General features: G+C 41.3%; 1 protein-coding gene across 1 annotated transcript in view; it reads left to right on the forward strand.

Moving 5' to 3' along the window:
* igdcc3 (immunoglobulin superfamily, DCC subclass, member 3) overlaps positions 1 to 16,124 on the forward strand; it is a 52,778-nt gene that overhangs the window by 25,536 nt on the left and 11,118 nt on the right. Inside the window, exons 3-7 of the mRNA XM_041942197.1 lie at positions 5,988 to 6,132; positions 6,255 to 6,385; positions 7,608 to 7,745; positions 10,258 to 10,416; positions 14,175 to 14,340. Coding sequence (XP_041798131.1) covers positions 5,988 to 6,132; positions 6,255 to 6,385; positions 7,608 to 7,745; positions 10,258 to 10,416; positions 14,175 to 14,340 — 739 coding nt within the window. The remainder of the gene's footprint in view (positions 1 to 5,987; positions 6,133 to 6,254; positions 6,386 to 7,607; positions 7,746 to 10,257; positions 10,417 to 14,174; positions 14,341 to 16,124) is intronic.

Raw genomic sequence — 16,124 nt, forward strand, 5'->3', positions numbered from 1 at the left:
ATGTAAGAAAATCTGTCACGTTGAGCTGAGAGTATAGGAAATCTAAAGGTGGAGAATCAACATCGGTAGGCAAATCTTGGAAAAGAAAAAGTAGGTGTGTAATTGAAGTGGACAGAATATATATGTTCTTTAGTTGACATTTAGCTGTGTTCTGCTGTGCCATTTGTTGCAACAAAAGAAGCTCATGCCTTATTGTTTGCTTGCAATTTAATGACTGACTCATGCTATCTGTGACTCATGCTATGTTGTCATATTCTGAGCACCCTCTCTCTACATTTGGAGCAAGGTCACAGTGTACAGTGTTGATATTTTTAAAATTGTATAGGTGATCGTGCAGGTAGTTTTTAGCCACCCTAGCGGTGTGGTTCTGGGGATGGCGGTGTTGGTCTGTCGGTCAGTGGGTCCACCTCTTTGGTCCAGACTGAAATACAGTATTTCAACAACTGTTAAGTGGATTAAGTTAAAATTACAGACCAAGAGATGAATCCTAATAGCTATTGGATGGTTTGCCATGACATTTGATACTGATACTGACATTTCATCATCAAGTCAAAATGTCAGTTTGTCTAATACCTGCAAAACTAATGACATCCCCATCAGTCTCAGCTGTTCTTCCTGCCACTATATAGCTACATAGCTGCAGACTCTTAATTGTGTTGTATGGCATACTTTGTTTTTGCCTTTAGAGAAGCTTACAAAAAGCAAAGGCTAAAGAACAATTCCTCACTTAATTGCACTAAAATAGACAATTCATGCCACATTGAGGTAAAGTTTCCATTGGAGCACCACATGTGTGTTAACCTGTTGGTAAAGAAGCGATACTGATCATATGTCATCATCATAAAGTAAAACAAGGAGTAAAATGGCACACTGAACAGCTAAATAAAATACAAGACAGCTTGCTTGTGAGGTCCTGCTATATAAGCCATATTACTGGTACACTGACTAGAGAGCGTTTCATATAAATGACCAACAGATCTGTTTCCTGAGCTTTACTGTACTCTGCTCAGCATCTGCACATCTGCCACCTGAACCCGAGTGGCAGATGTGCAGCTCAACTGATGCTTTTGCACATGCAGGTACTGACACAGCAAGGTGCTGATGTGCCAAGCATTAAAGAAGGAGAATGGGTGTGTGTCACAGGAAGACAGGGTAGAGCCTACGCACGTGCAACCCTTCCTTTCATAGGTGATAAGCATCATGCACCACGAACCAGCAGATTGATCACAGGAGTGCCCGGGCTTGGGTGCAGGGTGGGGGTGGAGGTGGGCCTGGTGAAACAGGGAGCCAATAAAATATCACATCTGCATTAAAATGCCATCTCTAGGGTCCCAGCACAGCGCCTGCTATTTCAGGGATGCCTATTTAAAGGCTGTTGAAGAGTGGGCTCTCCACACTGGAATAGCACCGTACACCATCTCCATTATTTATGTTCCTCATCTCTATTTTACTGGTTTACCGGGGTGGGGGTGGAGTGGGTACGGCAGTCATCACCGCTGCTTGAACAACATGTGCTTAATGATGTCACAGGCTTGAGAGCACCCATGGGGGTGGGGCGAGGGGTGCAATGAAGAGCTGAGGAAACGGTTGAAATGCACAGTGGAGGGGGCTGGAGGCGAGGGGAGTTGTGAGGGAGGGCGATGACATTATAACATGGGGGTTCACTGAAGCTTTACGCCATAGCTGCAGGTCTGAGTGGTGCTGTAGGATGTCTGTCCCCGGCATCATTACCTCTGTCATATCAATGAATCATCCCTAGCACAGGAAAAAAAACATCCACATATGACCACAGGTCTGTAAAAAAAGATGGAAATGTCTCATGATGGAAATGGCTGATTTGGTCACAGCAGTCGGAGCTGTCACAGAAAACAGCACAGTTTTTTAATCACCTTGTTAATTAGTCTTTGTTGTGTGTGTGTGTGTGTGTGTGTGTGTTTAACTGAGCAATAAAGGAATGGATCATTACTTTAGAGCCATTAGGAAAAAAAATGATTCAGCCAGGGGTCATTCAAATAATCACCATTTAATCTACGTTTCTTCATTAGATAGATGTGAGTCGCTCATACGGAAAAGGCAGAAAATCCGCTATCTCAAATTTCTTTTGTACATGACCAGTAGTGTGGAATTGAAGGATGGGAAAATTCGTCAACATCGGCTGCCCTTTTTAGCTTGTCACAGGCCATCAAACCCAATAATCAGTGGTAGCACACCTGCACTTGGACTTTGCATTGGCTTTTAAAACAGTTTTGCATGTTGATTTCTACCTGGTTCTGACTGTTTTTGGAGCTGTTTAGTTGTAAATTGTGAAGCAAACAGCAGGCCAGAGTTTTGACAAGTCCTGATCTACAGCTCAGCTACCCGTCTAAATCACCACGCTTCACATTTCCTGTCTGTGACCTTGCCTCATATTACTCCCTCACTCATTCTTCTTTTGTGGTTGTCACCGAGGAACCGTCAAACATATGTTCAATGAGCAACCTCCTCCCTGTGCACTTGTGTATGGATTTCTTTTTAGTATGCACCCCAACCATTCTCTCCCTTATTGCAGTAATTAGACCTGCTCCATTTAAGCCAGCAACGTCATGCTGGTAGTGGACAGTCTTTAATCATGTGTGAGTGTCTGTCAACACTTTGCAAAGGAAGGGTGAAGAAACAATTGAGGAACATGTCTGTTGGGGCTGGGTGTTGGGATGAGAGAGAGCACCTCGTTGCCTCATGTGTGTCTGTCTTTTCCTTCAGCGCAGAGGGGGATCGATATAGTTGTGGATTTCTGATGAAGCAGCTCTTTGCATTTGTTTGTACTGTATGTGTGCCCTATAGCTGAGCTACATCACTTTAGATTGACTCTGCAACCTCTTCGACAACAAAAGGCACACACACAATGCAGATTACAAACTGCTGTTTTCCTTTACAGCCAGCACAGATGGTTAACAAGGTTCTCTGCTTCTGTATGTGTTTATCTGCCTATGTAACCCTATTGTGACTTTTCTGATGGCGTCTGATTGTACGAGTGTGTCGATAGTCGCAGGGGTGTGGGCCTCTGAGAGAACCCATGTTTTATGCATGAGGGCCAAGGGTGGGGCCCGTTAGGGGGTTTAATGTCGGTGGACAAACACAACAGCCAGATCAGCGGACACCATGACTACTTGGCAAAGATGCACAAGAAAGCTCCTACGGGCACTGGTCCATCTTTTTAACTCCTTTGTTCTTCAGCATTCAAGTGCAATTTTGTTTCTTTCTCCATGTCCCCAGTGTTCCCAGCACACACGGACAGTACAAACAGTGTGCGTGCATGTGTATATCTTAATTTGAGCCTGTAATCATATTCTTTGATCACACTAGTCGATCTAAGTTCCTTGTTTTCTGCGTATTTCTCTCTGAAGGATTCCTAGCTGTTTCACTACTCCTGACCTTTCTGCACCAGCAGTGACAGTGCCTTCAGGGCATTAATTCACTGCTACACTCTGTCGTTCTCTGCCACGGGCTCCGTATTACAGCAGGCAAGACAGAAAGTATAGCTGATTGCTTTTGTCAACAGTCTTGAAAAGAAGTGAGAACCCATGAGAATGGTCTTATGAGCCAATTTTCTGTCTTTTGAAATATTGAGTAATTTGCTACTTCTATTTGCAATGATTTTCAGTGTTTTACAACTTTAATAAAGTGAAATGAATGTTTTAGAGCTTGATGTTCTGTCATAAGAAGAAATAGTTATTATCTAAAGAACAAGCTGTATATGTACTACAATAGTGGTTTGGTGATGTAATATTACTGATGTTCTCTGTGATTTTTAAGCCACCCATGCTTCGCTGTGAGGTTGCCCAAAAACATTTTATGGCCAGAAGGTTGTGAGTCCCAGATGGAAAAAGTGCAGTTGGGCCCTTGAGATAGGCACTTAGGCTGAATTACCCCTGAAAGATGTGCAGCTGTTTAAGTGCAGGCTTACAGTAGAGAGGCAAAATAAAAAGTATGAGGCCCAGAAATCTGTCAGGCAGAGTAACAACCAGATCTTCTATTTGTTTCACCTAAAGAAAAAATAATGGAATGTGAACATGCTATCTCTTCTCACAGAGAAGACATAGCTTTGGAAGAGTTAAATGTCAGTACTGGGAGAATACTGAATTAGCATCTTTAAATTTTCATCAGGGCTCCATACATCCATCCAGAGATCTAAGGTCAAGTCGTGTTGGAGAATGCCACACTTCTCATTAAGCTCTGAAATGGAATAATCACAGCATTAGACCACAGACGCAGCCATATTGGTCTAAAGTACTACCACTCTATATCAAGTATATATATATATATATATATATATATATATATATATATATACATATCCCTCCGTCTCTCTGTCTCTGTATCTCTCTCTACATCCCTCTCCATGAGCAAGAATTTATAACAGAATATAATGTTTACAACACATCAGTAGAAAAGATACAAGTCACAAACAGATAAGTAAGTAAACAAGCTGAAGTCACTATCCACAGTGCAAAACAGAAAAGGGAAACAAACAGGAGGAACAAAAGAAGCAATACGAAGGACAAACAGACAACAGCCAATCATGCCTCAGGCATAAATAAAGCGCTCGGAGTCGTGCTGCTTACTACTTGCTCGCCCTGTAAGTAATGAATTAATGCAGGCCACAGGTTGGGGAGAGCAGGAGGTTATGAAATAATAAGGGGGCTGTCCCTCTTGTTATGCTAACAGTGTTCAGATAAGTCCTCCTTCGTCCAAGTTAATTATGGTTAACATTTAAATGAGTACACTTGTGTTGAAGAAGGTGGGAGAACTGTGGAAGAAGAGGGCCTCTCTCTAATTGGGTTTGTCGCTGGCTCCACCTTGGATGCCTCTTTTGTTCTGCTGGGAGTAGATATGTGAAGTGCAGCTGGATGAGGCTCTCTGTAGGGATATTGATACTGGTTTTGCTGTATTAAGGTGTATGTGTGTATCTGTGGTTTGTATGTGTTAGATGTGTTTTAAAAATTGTGCCCGCCCTACATATGGCAGGAAATCCATATGCCTCATGTCTGTGAAGATCACCTTCAGCAACTGAATAACTGTGGCTCAGATGGGTCACGTCTTCTCTTAGGCATCAATGTGCAGATATGCTCAGATTACTTGAGTAAGTTTCCTAATGATGGCGTTTTTAGAGAAGGTTTTTAGAACGTTTTCTAAGAAATAAATGTAGGATTTGGAGCATTTGGATCAAAATGATATTAATTTCAAATTCTTACTAAAAGAATAATGCTCTTAAATGCATATTGCACAAAAAAATCAAGTGTCTACAACAACATTTGTGTAGAAAGAAGAGAATAAAGAAAATCCACTTGTAAGATTTCTTTAAGGAATGCAGAAGTAGTTTTCTCTTTTGGTGATTGCGACAACCAAACTGTCCTTCAACGTGTACAGGTTATTAAGGGCATTATTGAAACACACAATATCTAACATTCCTGCATCAAAATGTCGAATAACAACCAGACCTATGTTATGCGTTTTGTTTATTTGTTTCCTTACATTAACACAAACATTTCCAACAATGCACAGACCCAAAGAAAAACAGAATTTTACTCAAGGTAATGCTGTGTTTCATTTGGTCATCTCTAAACACAGTACTGCAGAGAGGGAGGAAGGAAGTCAGCGAACATGACTAAATGTAACGTGAATAAAACACAGAGTCTGTTTAAACTCATTTATTGATTTAATATTGTAACTGGTAAAGTGACCAGCGAGCACTGTTATAAGACTAGCCAGTGAGTCAGTATTCACACCCTGTGAACCACTGTTTCCTAGTTTTTGCTATATCTGTTAACGAATGCATGCACATGACACACAATGTTGATGGGACTAGAAAGGACAACGTAAACGTGTCAGAAGAATTCTCCATACTTTGCTTGGCCTATAAATATGTATGTATGGTAAGCAGTAGGGTTTGTTGCTCTGTTGTTCTGTTCGGATGTTATGAACTGATCCCCCTTTCCCTCCCTCTACAGCCATGGCAGACTTCCATGTCCAACCAGAGTCGGTCCATGCTGAGGAGTCTGGTGTGGCTAGATTCCAGTGCCAGATCCACGGTCTGCCAGAGCCTGTCATCAGCTGGGAGAAAGACAGCCGTCCGGTGGACACCAAGGACGAAAGGTTGGACCAACCACATCAGGGCCTAATGCTTATTACAGATGGCAGTACTTTAGGTCGTTTACCATTTCTCATCGCATTTGTTTCCTGTTTCTGTCTAACATCTTGTATTCTCTCTCTCGTAGGTACACTCTCCTGCCGACTGGAGTTCTGCAGATTACAGGAGTGCGTGAAGAGGACAGTGGAAAGTTCTGCTGTGTGGCCCATAACAGTGCAGGAGTGAAACACAGCGCAGAGGCGCTCCTCACTGTTTCAGGTTGTTGTATTTAATGAATTTCACAAATATAAATGCTGAGCAGCAAGAATGCATACCCTCATTGTAGATTAAGGGTTTTATACATGAGATTTTTAACATTAATATAGTAGAAAACAGTTATTTTTCTGAACAGACAATGAAGTCTCACTCCCTCTGTGCAAGTTGTAATTGGAGCTTCTCTGTTCTTTCTTTTGGTAGCCGGTCCGGCCATGCATGCATGTTAGTGTGTGCAAGTCCCTCTCTGTGAAACTGTTCACCATGTTTCTAAACAGATAAACCATAAGCTGTAAAACAGCAATCATCTGCAGGCACCGAATGTGTGTGTTACTGTGTGTTTGTGTTCAGTTCAGCCTCTGACTGAATTCAGTATTCACCAGAAACTCCAGCTCTTTGTATTATTTCCCTCCAGTCTCTCTTCTCAGTCAAATTACATTATAACACCCGGCAGTGGAGGTAGGCACCTCGGTGCTCGCTGTTGCAGACAGGTTGAGAGACAGGGGTGAAGACAGAGCCACTTTTTAATCCCAGAAGTTTAGGAATCAAACTCTGAGCTCTCCTCCCGCTGGTAAACGGCTCAGAGTAGAATCCATTTATTCCTCCAGAAGCTCTGGCTCTGCCCTCAGCTCACTTCTCCAGAGCTCCCCAGCGCTCAGCAGCTCTGTCGGCGAGCAGCTCCGTCCATTGCTCCACCGGCAAAGCCCCAGAATATTTTCACATTTATCTCAGTCAATTAAGGGTTTATTTCAGCCAAACCAGAGTTGGTAGAACAGTGGAAAAACAATCCAAGACACTTTTAGTGAGTTTTATGTTTATATTTAAAGGAAGTGAACTGTTTCTGTCACTGGGCACTGGTAGCTTCAAGGAGAGCGAAGCGATATAACAGCTTTTTCTGGTTAAGGGGGAGGTGTGGCTAACATGCCCATCTAGTGGTCGCAAATGTTGTATACAGAACCTTTAATTTAGCTTTAAATCTGTGTCGTGTACCGGTCTTTTGTTATCTTCATCATTGCTTGAATACAGTACAACCACTGCATTCACCTCTGTTAACTTCCAAGAAAATCCACAAGATTTTCCAAAGCTATTGTCCCTCTGCCTGATCTCGGAGATACAGCATATCGAGCTAATGCACTCCAGAGAAATCCAATTAAAGGATGCCATCCATCATGTTCATTTCCATCTTATGCCCTCCCTCTTTCCTTTTCCTTTTCTTTTTTTTTCCTAGGCTCCCAGTCGTCTGTTTACAAAGAGCCTATGATCCTGGTCGGTCCAGAAAACCTCACTCTCACTGTTCACCAAACCGCCATCTTGGAGTGTGTTGCTACCGGATACCCTCGGCCCATTGTGTCTTGGAGCAGACTTGGTGAGAAAAAATTCCTGATCAGATCAAAGAAAAGACTTCAGGAGGATTTATGTTATGTTGTATATGCTGTTTGGATCTTTCATTTTATGCATGACTATGTGTGTGTGTCTGAGGAATTATGTGCCACTGAGCTGAAGTACAACCACAGTGTGCATTCATGCAAGGGGAAGTTTCATGTGGGTCATATGGGCTTTGTGTCCTTATGCGTTTGTATGCTGTTTGCAGCACGGCTTTGATCTATCCTGCACTGCGTTATGTACATGTGTGCGCAGAATATATTTGATACAGTATAGCATCTATTCGTATACATGAGGCAATGGGATTCAACATTAGACCTCAGGGCTAAACATTATGTTCGACTCTGTGTTGATAAATGCATGTTTCATCTCCTCATGAAGTTGAACCTCCTTCGAAACCACCGGAGAGTCTCTGAGTAATTGCTCGGAGGTGCTGAGACAGATACGATTAGTTTCCCCTCCCTCAATGTGCATTTTTTTCTTGACTATCACTCAAAGTCTGTCGTGACCAATTTTTCAATCTGGTATCTGTTTTCCTTACCTATTATCCAATCTGATTTGCGGTCTGAAATGTAAATTGCTGCCCCTCCCAAGAAGTTGGGCATAATCAGATTGAGGGTATTGCTTTACACAAAGTCGCTAGAATGAAATGCTAACACGATGGGATTTGTATGTATTAGATTACAGCATGGAGGCTGGGATAAGCTGCATAATGAATCTGATAGTTTCACATCAGTCACTCCTTAATGCCAGAGTTTGTTTGTATGCTATTCATTGAACAACACCACAGCCTGCTAGCTTGTGCTCTTTCTTCTCTGACACTAAGTTAATTAGTGCTTCACAGAGAGAAAGGGATGGAGGGGGCAAGAGAGAGAAGGAAATGCAGTAGAAAAAGGCAAGAACAAGACTGCTTTTGTTGAGACAAAAGGCATCACAGTCCAGTGAGTTAGAAAGAGATAATGGAAAAATGCAGAAATAGCAATAAAACACATCATAATGACAGACACAGAGCGAAAGCATTTGGCGCTCAAGTTTGTCAAGATTAATTACAAACATTGTTCTCTTCGTAATTTATCACCACAACATCACTTTCTTTCTAGATGAAGCTGCAAGATTCCTCACAAAGACTGTAGAGCTGATATCACATTGGCACCTGTTCCGTTTTTGACTGACTAAAATTCTTATAACTGCTTTTAATGGATTTAATGGCTGTTTTTTGAATTGTTGACTTCCATCATGAAAGCTGTGAGAGACGTTAGGTCTTTAGATAAGGGCCTTTTTAAGGTGCTGTGTGATAGTTACTTTTTGCAGTGTTGGACCACTGAGAATATCTAATTAATGGGCATTTCAAAACCCATCTTTTCACATTCGTTTGCACTCATATTCTCTTTGATTTTTATTTGACAGATTTAATTGTCTGTCTCATTGTTTATCCCTTTACACCTATATTTCTTTGTTTTATATTGCTGTGTTTTGTACCATTTTGACAGAAGGAGTAGTACAAGTTGTTCAGAGAAATATTTGATTACAAATAATTTAAACTTGCTTTTCCCAAGTTTTTTACAATAAAGATATAAACCTAAAAATACACTGCCGACCATGTGGTTTGTATCTGTAACTGGAGCTTCTGCCTCTGCATGTGGTGCCCAAGTCCCTGCCTTCCTGACTGGCCCTTTAGCACATCAAATCTGGACCATACAGGCTTGCAGGCTGCAGATGGAAGTCAAAGATGGGATTAAAATACCCCCTTGGCCCCATAGCTAATATCAGAGGCAGGCTGGAGTCATTGTTAGGGTTTAGACCACAGATAGGGAGCACAGTAAAGTGTGAGCTTATCGTGTAAGTACAGAGGCAGTTATGGATTGTGTAAGGAGATAGGAGATTAGAAGTTGCAGTTAGATGTTCTGGTGCCCTTGGTGGCGGCTGGAACATCTCCTGTGTAACGGTTGAAAAGCAAACGTACTGAAAGTCTTTGTCAGGCTACCGCATGAAGAAAAAAGGGTCCTGCTCAAGTGTGGAACCTTTAATTAACTGAACATCCATTAGAGAAGCTGCACCTACAATAAGAACATTAATTCTTTGTCAGACATTAGAATACCCAATGACTCTTTCTAAAGAGAAATGTACTCTTTAGAATGGCAACCATTACAAGCTATCAATGAAGACAGCTAATTACAGCATGTATGCCACTCACACAGCAAACACAAACTCAGTGACCTTCCCTCTTTTGCACAAGACATTTCAATTCTGAGAATCACATACTTCACTGTGAAAGCTGCATCCTCGACCTCTGGGAGGGCCAGAAATAGCATCTTGTGGCTGTAAATGTGCAGTATGCTTGTCTTGATTGCTCTTGATTCAAGCCCACTTTTACCGTTGCTGCAGTACCCCACCTAACATGCTGTGCCTGTGCATACCTGGTCCTTTTTTGCTACCCTACATGAATTATTTCCTGTCCTTCTCAACTGCTCTTTCTCTCTCTTATCCCTGAGTAGATGGGCGTCCCATCGGTGTGGAGGGAATCCAGGTACTCGGCACAGGGAACCTGATGATCTCAGATGTTGGTGTGCAGCACTCGGGGGTCTACGTGTGTGCTGCTAACAAACCAGGGACTCGTGTCCGCAGGACTGCTCAGGGACGTCTTGTGGTCCAAGGTGAGTTCTGGATAAAAGAAAACCTGCCATTTTTGTTGCAGAGGAAAACTCAAAGCACACAAACACAGCCGTGGTCAGATATAAGGCAACGCTTGTGGATTCTGTGGGTGCAGTCAACCTTACTACCATATGGCAAAGTCACCGACTTCCCATCAGCCAACATTTGTGTTAGTTGGAAGCCAGCTGGAGGCACCTCTGCCTGTAGCTAAACCAGAGTCTCTACCATGATGGGTGAGCGTTTTGCCCTTGCAACACTCACGATCTTCCTGTGGGTGGACTTTAATTTAAATCCCTAATTCTGACCTAGTGGGTTGTGCAGATTTGCCCGACTTAAGGGTTTTATTTTTTGTGCATTACTGCCAACCAAAGCAAACAACAAGATTTTAGAGTCATTTTCTAGCTGCCAAACAGCAGCTGGAATGTTTGTTTCTAGTGCATCAGATGTACCAGGTTGATACTAAAAAACACTTCTTTACACTAATAGATAATAAAAGAGTCATACATGAGGTAATACACTGCATTGAACTGAGATGTCAACACCAGGCCATGATCAGAGAAGCAGAAACATTAGAACAATAGTGCAACATAAAGTGTCAGGTAGTCCCAGAACAGGTGACGACAAACACTAATCAGTCCAACTAGCTAATTCCAGTGTCATGATTTAAAACACAAATTCTTTCACAGCTTGACAAATTCTGCAAAAGGAGAGTATTTTTGTGTGCTTCCTCTGTGGGGTGGTTATGAGTCTTTTCACCTGTCTTATGAGACATTTATCTTGTTAAATTAGCATTAGATTACAGGTTTTGATCTTTATAAAACATTTAAGTTCAGGTTTACAGGCCAAACATAATTTTCATCAGTAGAATGTAAAAGGAAAATACATGTGCTTGATTCGGCGCTGTGCCCTTTATTTGTAAAATTGTAATGTTTTTTTAAAGCCCAAAGCCCAATGTTTTGGAGAACAAGCCTGACAAACTTTGTACAAGATGTTCATAGTATGATCAAAGAGAAAATACCCTCAGAGGCATTTTCTCTCTGACTGCAACCCTGCAGCAAGGCCAACTTTGTGAGATGTAGTTGTATAGAGACTCTCAATGCCACAACAAGGCAAAACAGCATTAGGGAGCAACTCAGGTCTACAATATATGACTTAAAGTAAATCCAGAGAATCTTCAATAGGGCATAAAATATTATAATATTGGACCATAACTATGGCAAAAATACTGTCAGTAAATGTAATGATGTTTAGTCATTTATATAATATAATATATATATTTGGTTTTATTCTCTTTGTCCATCCTTCATCACACACGTATCGTAGCATTTACTCTGAAAGTGTTTGATGGTAGGTTGGAGAGATGGATGCTTTCAACCAATGAGATGAGGCCAGTTGAGGGTGGCCTTGTGCATTAATTGTCACCAAGCAGGAAACATCCATGTGCCTCATTCACATATTGACCGGATGGACCACACTTTGCTTCAGCCCATAGCAATATTGATCCTGATCAATATTTCATTTTATCTGCCTGTCAAGTCTGAGACAAGCTCGTAGCCTAGCAGGAAAATGAAGAAAAGCCAAGGATGTTAATTACATGTCAATGTCTTTGGTTCTTGTGATCGATTTGTGGAAATAAAGGTGTACTGTTAACTCCAAATAAGTGTAGGTTGCGCCTATTTCTTTTAAAAACAAAGTTTAACTGCATGTCCTTGAAGAATTGGCCTGTTAATGTAGGGTAAATACAGTAAGCCACTCAACACCTCTGTAATTATGAGAGGGTGTGGGTGTATGTAATGATCACATATCAAACAACTACACTAATGCTGTCAATCAATTATGTTAATTTTGGCTCCAAAATCAGAGAAAAGAGAAACAAAGACCAAATAAGGAGTCAACGTTTGAGAACAAAAAGGGAAAAACGAGCAAGATGGATGGATGGTACTGATCATCTAACCTACACCCATACAGGTGCAAATCAATATTTTCCAAGCTCTGTCTGACCTTCACCTTTAAGACAGCCCTCAAACAACACGGCTAGTGAAGAGAGAAAGAGAGATTGAGGCCAGGAAAGAGGGAGATAAATGAAAGGACCATCACAGGCTGTCAGCAGCCTCCATTCAAGAGCCTAAGGGTCCCTTAACGCTTCCAATGGGAAAACGGAAATACTTGCGCTGAAAAAGTGTCAGACAACATTTTGCCTATTAGGGAAAGAACAAGAGGGAAGACAGAACTGTGGGGAAAACAGTAGGAAAATATTAAATTGGACAAAAATCAAAGCAACTGAAAAACAGTAAACAAAGTTATTTTATTGCCCAAAAATGTGGCTGTTGTATTAAAGGATTAGGGTGGTTTTATTCAATAGTTTTCTCTTTGTCAACAAATCTGTTGAAAAGACCTCAACCAACAATGAACCAATCCTGTTAATGAGTATCGTCTGTGTAGCCAATTGCTGATATAACTGGACACCGCAGTTTGTTTTGAGCCAATCCCACATACACTGCAGCTGTTAATACTCACTAGTGCACAAATACCAGTACTACTAGCAAATACTCACTATTAATTCACAGGTGAAAATAGTCCCCAGCAAATTCGCTATTTAGACCAGTTTGAGTAATGTTTGCTTTAAACTGCAGTGCCAAGCTTTTTTTTTTTCTTTTTTTAAATGAAGCTATGTATTAGTGACTGGTGTTTAAACAGTTTTCAGTAGGAATGAATGAATGTGAAGCTGAACTCAAACATTGTTTTAGAGGCTCAGGCTAAGAATCAGCACATTGATCCAGGTTTATCTCTGTGTTTAAACACACTCAGCAGGAGAACTCTTTTTTTTTTTAACCACCATCTGTGAAAGCTCTAATTTTACAATTTGACAGTTGCTCAGTGCCATTAAGTAATGATGAGTTAAATGACTGGGACAAGCAATATGATGGTGTTGGTGTTCCAGCTTTTAGCTCTCTAGTGATTACTCTGAGATGTTTTTATTACCATAACATTTTTTGTTAAACTTAATATGGGTATAAATAATTCAGGCTATCAAATCCCTGAAAACCACTGGGACAATAATGGGTGCAGAGGAGATGATACAATACCTCTCTATCTGTCAGCTCAAATAAAAACACCAACCCTGCAATTAAAACTCCAGCAGATGTAACTGTAATCACTCTGCAATTTAAGTAAAGTACCTGCTCTTCGAAGAGAACCGTTTCGTATGAATAAGTTATTACCACTAATTGACCATAGCTGCGGGCTCTAACATGGGATGAGACAGGATATGATGAAACTATGAGCTGCATCACTTTATTTTCATGAAAATTCTGCTTTAAAGCAAATTACTCCCTTTTTTAAGCAGGACTCACATTGTCTTGCTCTTCTCCTTCTACTTTTCTGCTCTCGTCTCTTGCTCTCTTTTATTTCCCTGTATCTGCATTGACTGGTGTCTCTTATAATCCTGCTAATTGACCCTGAATTATAGCTTTGCAGCACTAGTTATGCCATACACGTATGATACAGTACAGCACTTCTGATTAATAAATGAAACCCTGCAGGCTCTCATATTTTTCCTACCCTCATTCTCACCCCCTATTGGTTTTTTCCTTTTTCTTATCTTTTTAGCAATCTCACTTTGTCCCTTTGTTCTTGCTCTGATTTCCTCTCCTTCTGTGTCCGACACTTTTTTGGAAATTAAGATTTTGCACCTCTGGATCCTGCTCAAATCTTAAATTTCTTGTGTCTCTGGTGCTACTCTGTTTCCCTCCTGTTTCAGCTCCAGCAGAGTTTGTTCAAGCTCCGCAGTCCATCGCTCGGCCCGTCGGCACCACTGCCATCTTCACCTGCCAAGCACAGGGCGAGCCTGAGCCCCAACTCACCTGGCTAAAGAACGGGCAGATTCTGGAGCCTGGGGGACACGTCAAACTCAGGAATAACAACAGGTAAAAAAAAAAAAGACTTTGTCTTGTATTTTCAATTTTTGTCGACAAAAAAGGGTTTTTTTGTACAAAATGGCCCTTTTTTGACTTTGTTGACATTTTAGTGTTGTTGAGCAAAGGAGAGTTACTTTCGGTCTGCCAGTTTCTGAATAATTCTTGTGCTGTGGTGTTTACCATCCAGCAGGACAATTGTATTTTTAGCTCTTAGTTTCATCAGAAAGACTCTCTAATAGACCACTTCCCTTCTGCGAAAATCTGCAGACAATCCTCATCAAAATCCATTTCTTCTTATCAACATTAACTGCCCAGACTTCTCTTCCAACCACCACTGCACTCACTGTATACTGTCACATTTGGACCCAGCTCACAGAAGTAATGTGGATGTCAGTACTAATCACTACTGCCTTGATTTTATCATTGGTTTCATCAAATGTGCAATTTCTCTGCATTTCTGTTGCTCCTCACATGGCAGCTGCTGGACTTCATGCTTGCCAAGACATGAGCCTCAATTTATTTGTGCCTTTGTATGTGAGCAGCGTATTGACTGGATGTTGGATGCTTTCCCATGGCAGTCCCCAGGAATGTCACGAGGAGGAGGACCCCACAACCAGCTCTGTTAGTTACCACGCTGAGCATTGCAGCGACTGTGTGTGATCTCAGAGATAATATTGAGGATTAATTGCATGCTGGACCTGAGTTTTATGGTCATTTAAAAGCATAAACTCTGTTGTAATGTTGTTGACTGACTGGAGGTTCATGCAACACTGTCAGTGTCCAGCCTGTTGCGAATACTGCTGAGCGTGTGATTGTAAATTGCTGTACTCCATCCATCCAGCAAATGTGTTTTTGAGTCAATTCTGTCATGCATTACTGTACATACAAAGTTCAATTTTTCCAGTTGACCCTGGCAGCCAACCATCCGTGTATTTTGTTATTATTCAGAGAGCGAAATATGAAGTGAATACATTAAAAATGCACCAAAAAATCAATACTTGCACTCAGTAGCTGTGACTGACGGGAGCAGACACCTCCATCGCTCGCGTATACTGTTCCACTCCCACTTGCTTCCACCAGTCTATATTTGTCAGAGAGATGGAGCAAGGGACTAACAAAAGAGGAAAGTAGAGGGGGAAGACATAAACGAGAAGCCAGACAAAAAAAAAGAAGAAAAATGAACGTGGTCAAAAGAGAAATGATGAGTCGGCAGGATGAACAAATGAGGAGAGAGAGAGAAAGATAGAGCGGGTGGTCAGAGCACCGCAGTGTTTCCACTTGCCACCATTAGTGTATGCCATAGATCTGCTGTAATATAGAGCTCATGCATGACAAAGCCCACTCTGTGATTTGTTAAGGAGGCAGGCTTCATCTTGAGATCTACCATTAGCTAATTAGCTCATAAACTCAGCTAGTTGACCAGGAAATGCAGTCAGCCATTTAGAGAACAGAACAGCTTGATGTGCATCCAAAGAGTTTGCACTGTTTAGCAGAACTGTGACGGGAGTGCAGGGAGCTCATTACAATCTGCTGTCATATTACACGTCATCTGAATATGAAAAGCTGTTAACCCTGTCTCTGACAAAATATGTGTATATACAGGTACTTTGCGTTGCCAGATAGGGTTTCGAGTAAATGTAACTGCTGCCTGGATTATGTTTACTTGCAATTAACAATTATTTTCATCAGTGATTGATCTATTGTTGGTTTTTTTTTTTTTTTTTTTTTGTCAATTCATCAGTTCATCGTCTAGTCTAAATGTCGAAAAATAGCATAAAATGCACACCACCATA

Source organism: Chelmon rostratus, chromosome 1 (genome assembly GCF_017976325.1).
Source record: "Chelmon rostratus isolate fCheRos1 chromosome 1, fCheRos1.pri, whole genome shotgun sequence".
Taxonomy (NCBI): Eukaryota; Metazoa; Chordata; class Actinopteri; order Chaetodontiformes; family Chaetodontidae; genus Chelmon; species Chelmon rostratus.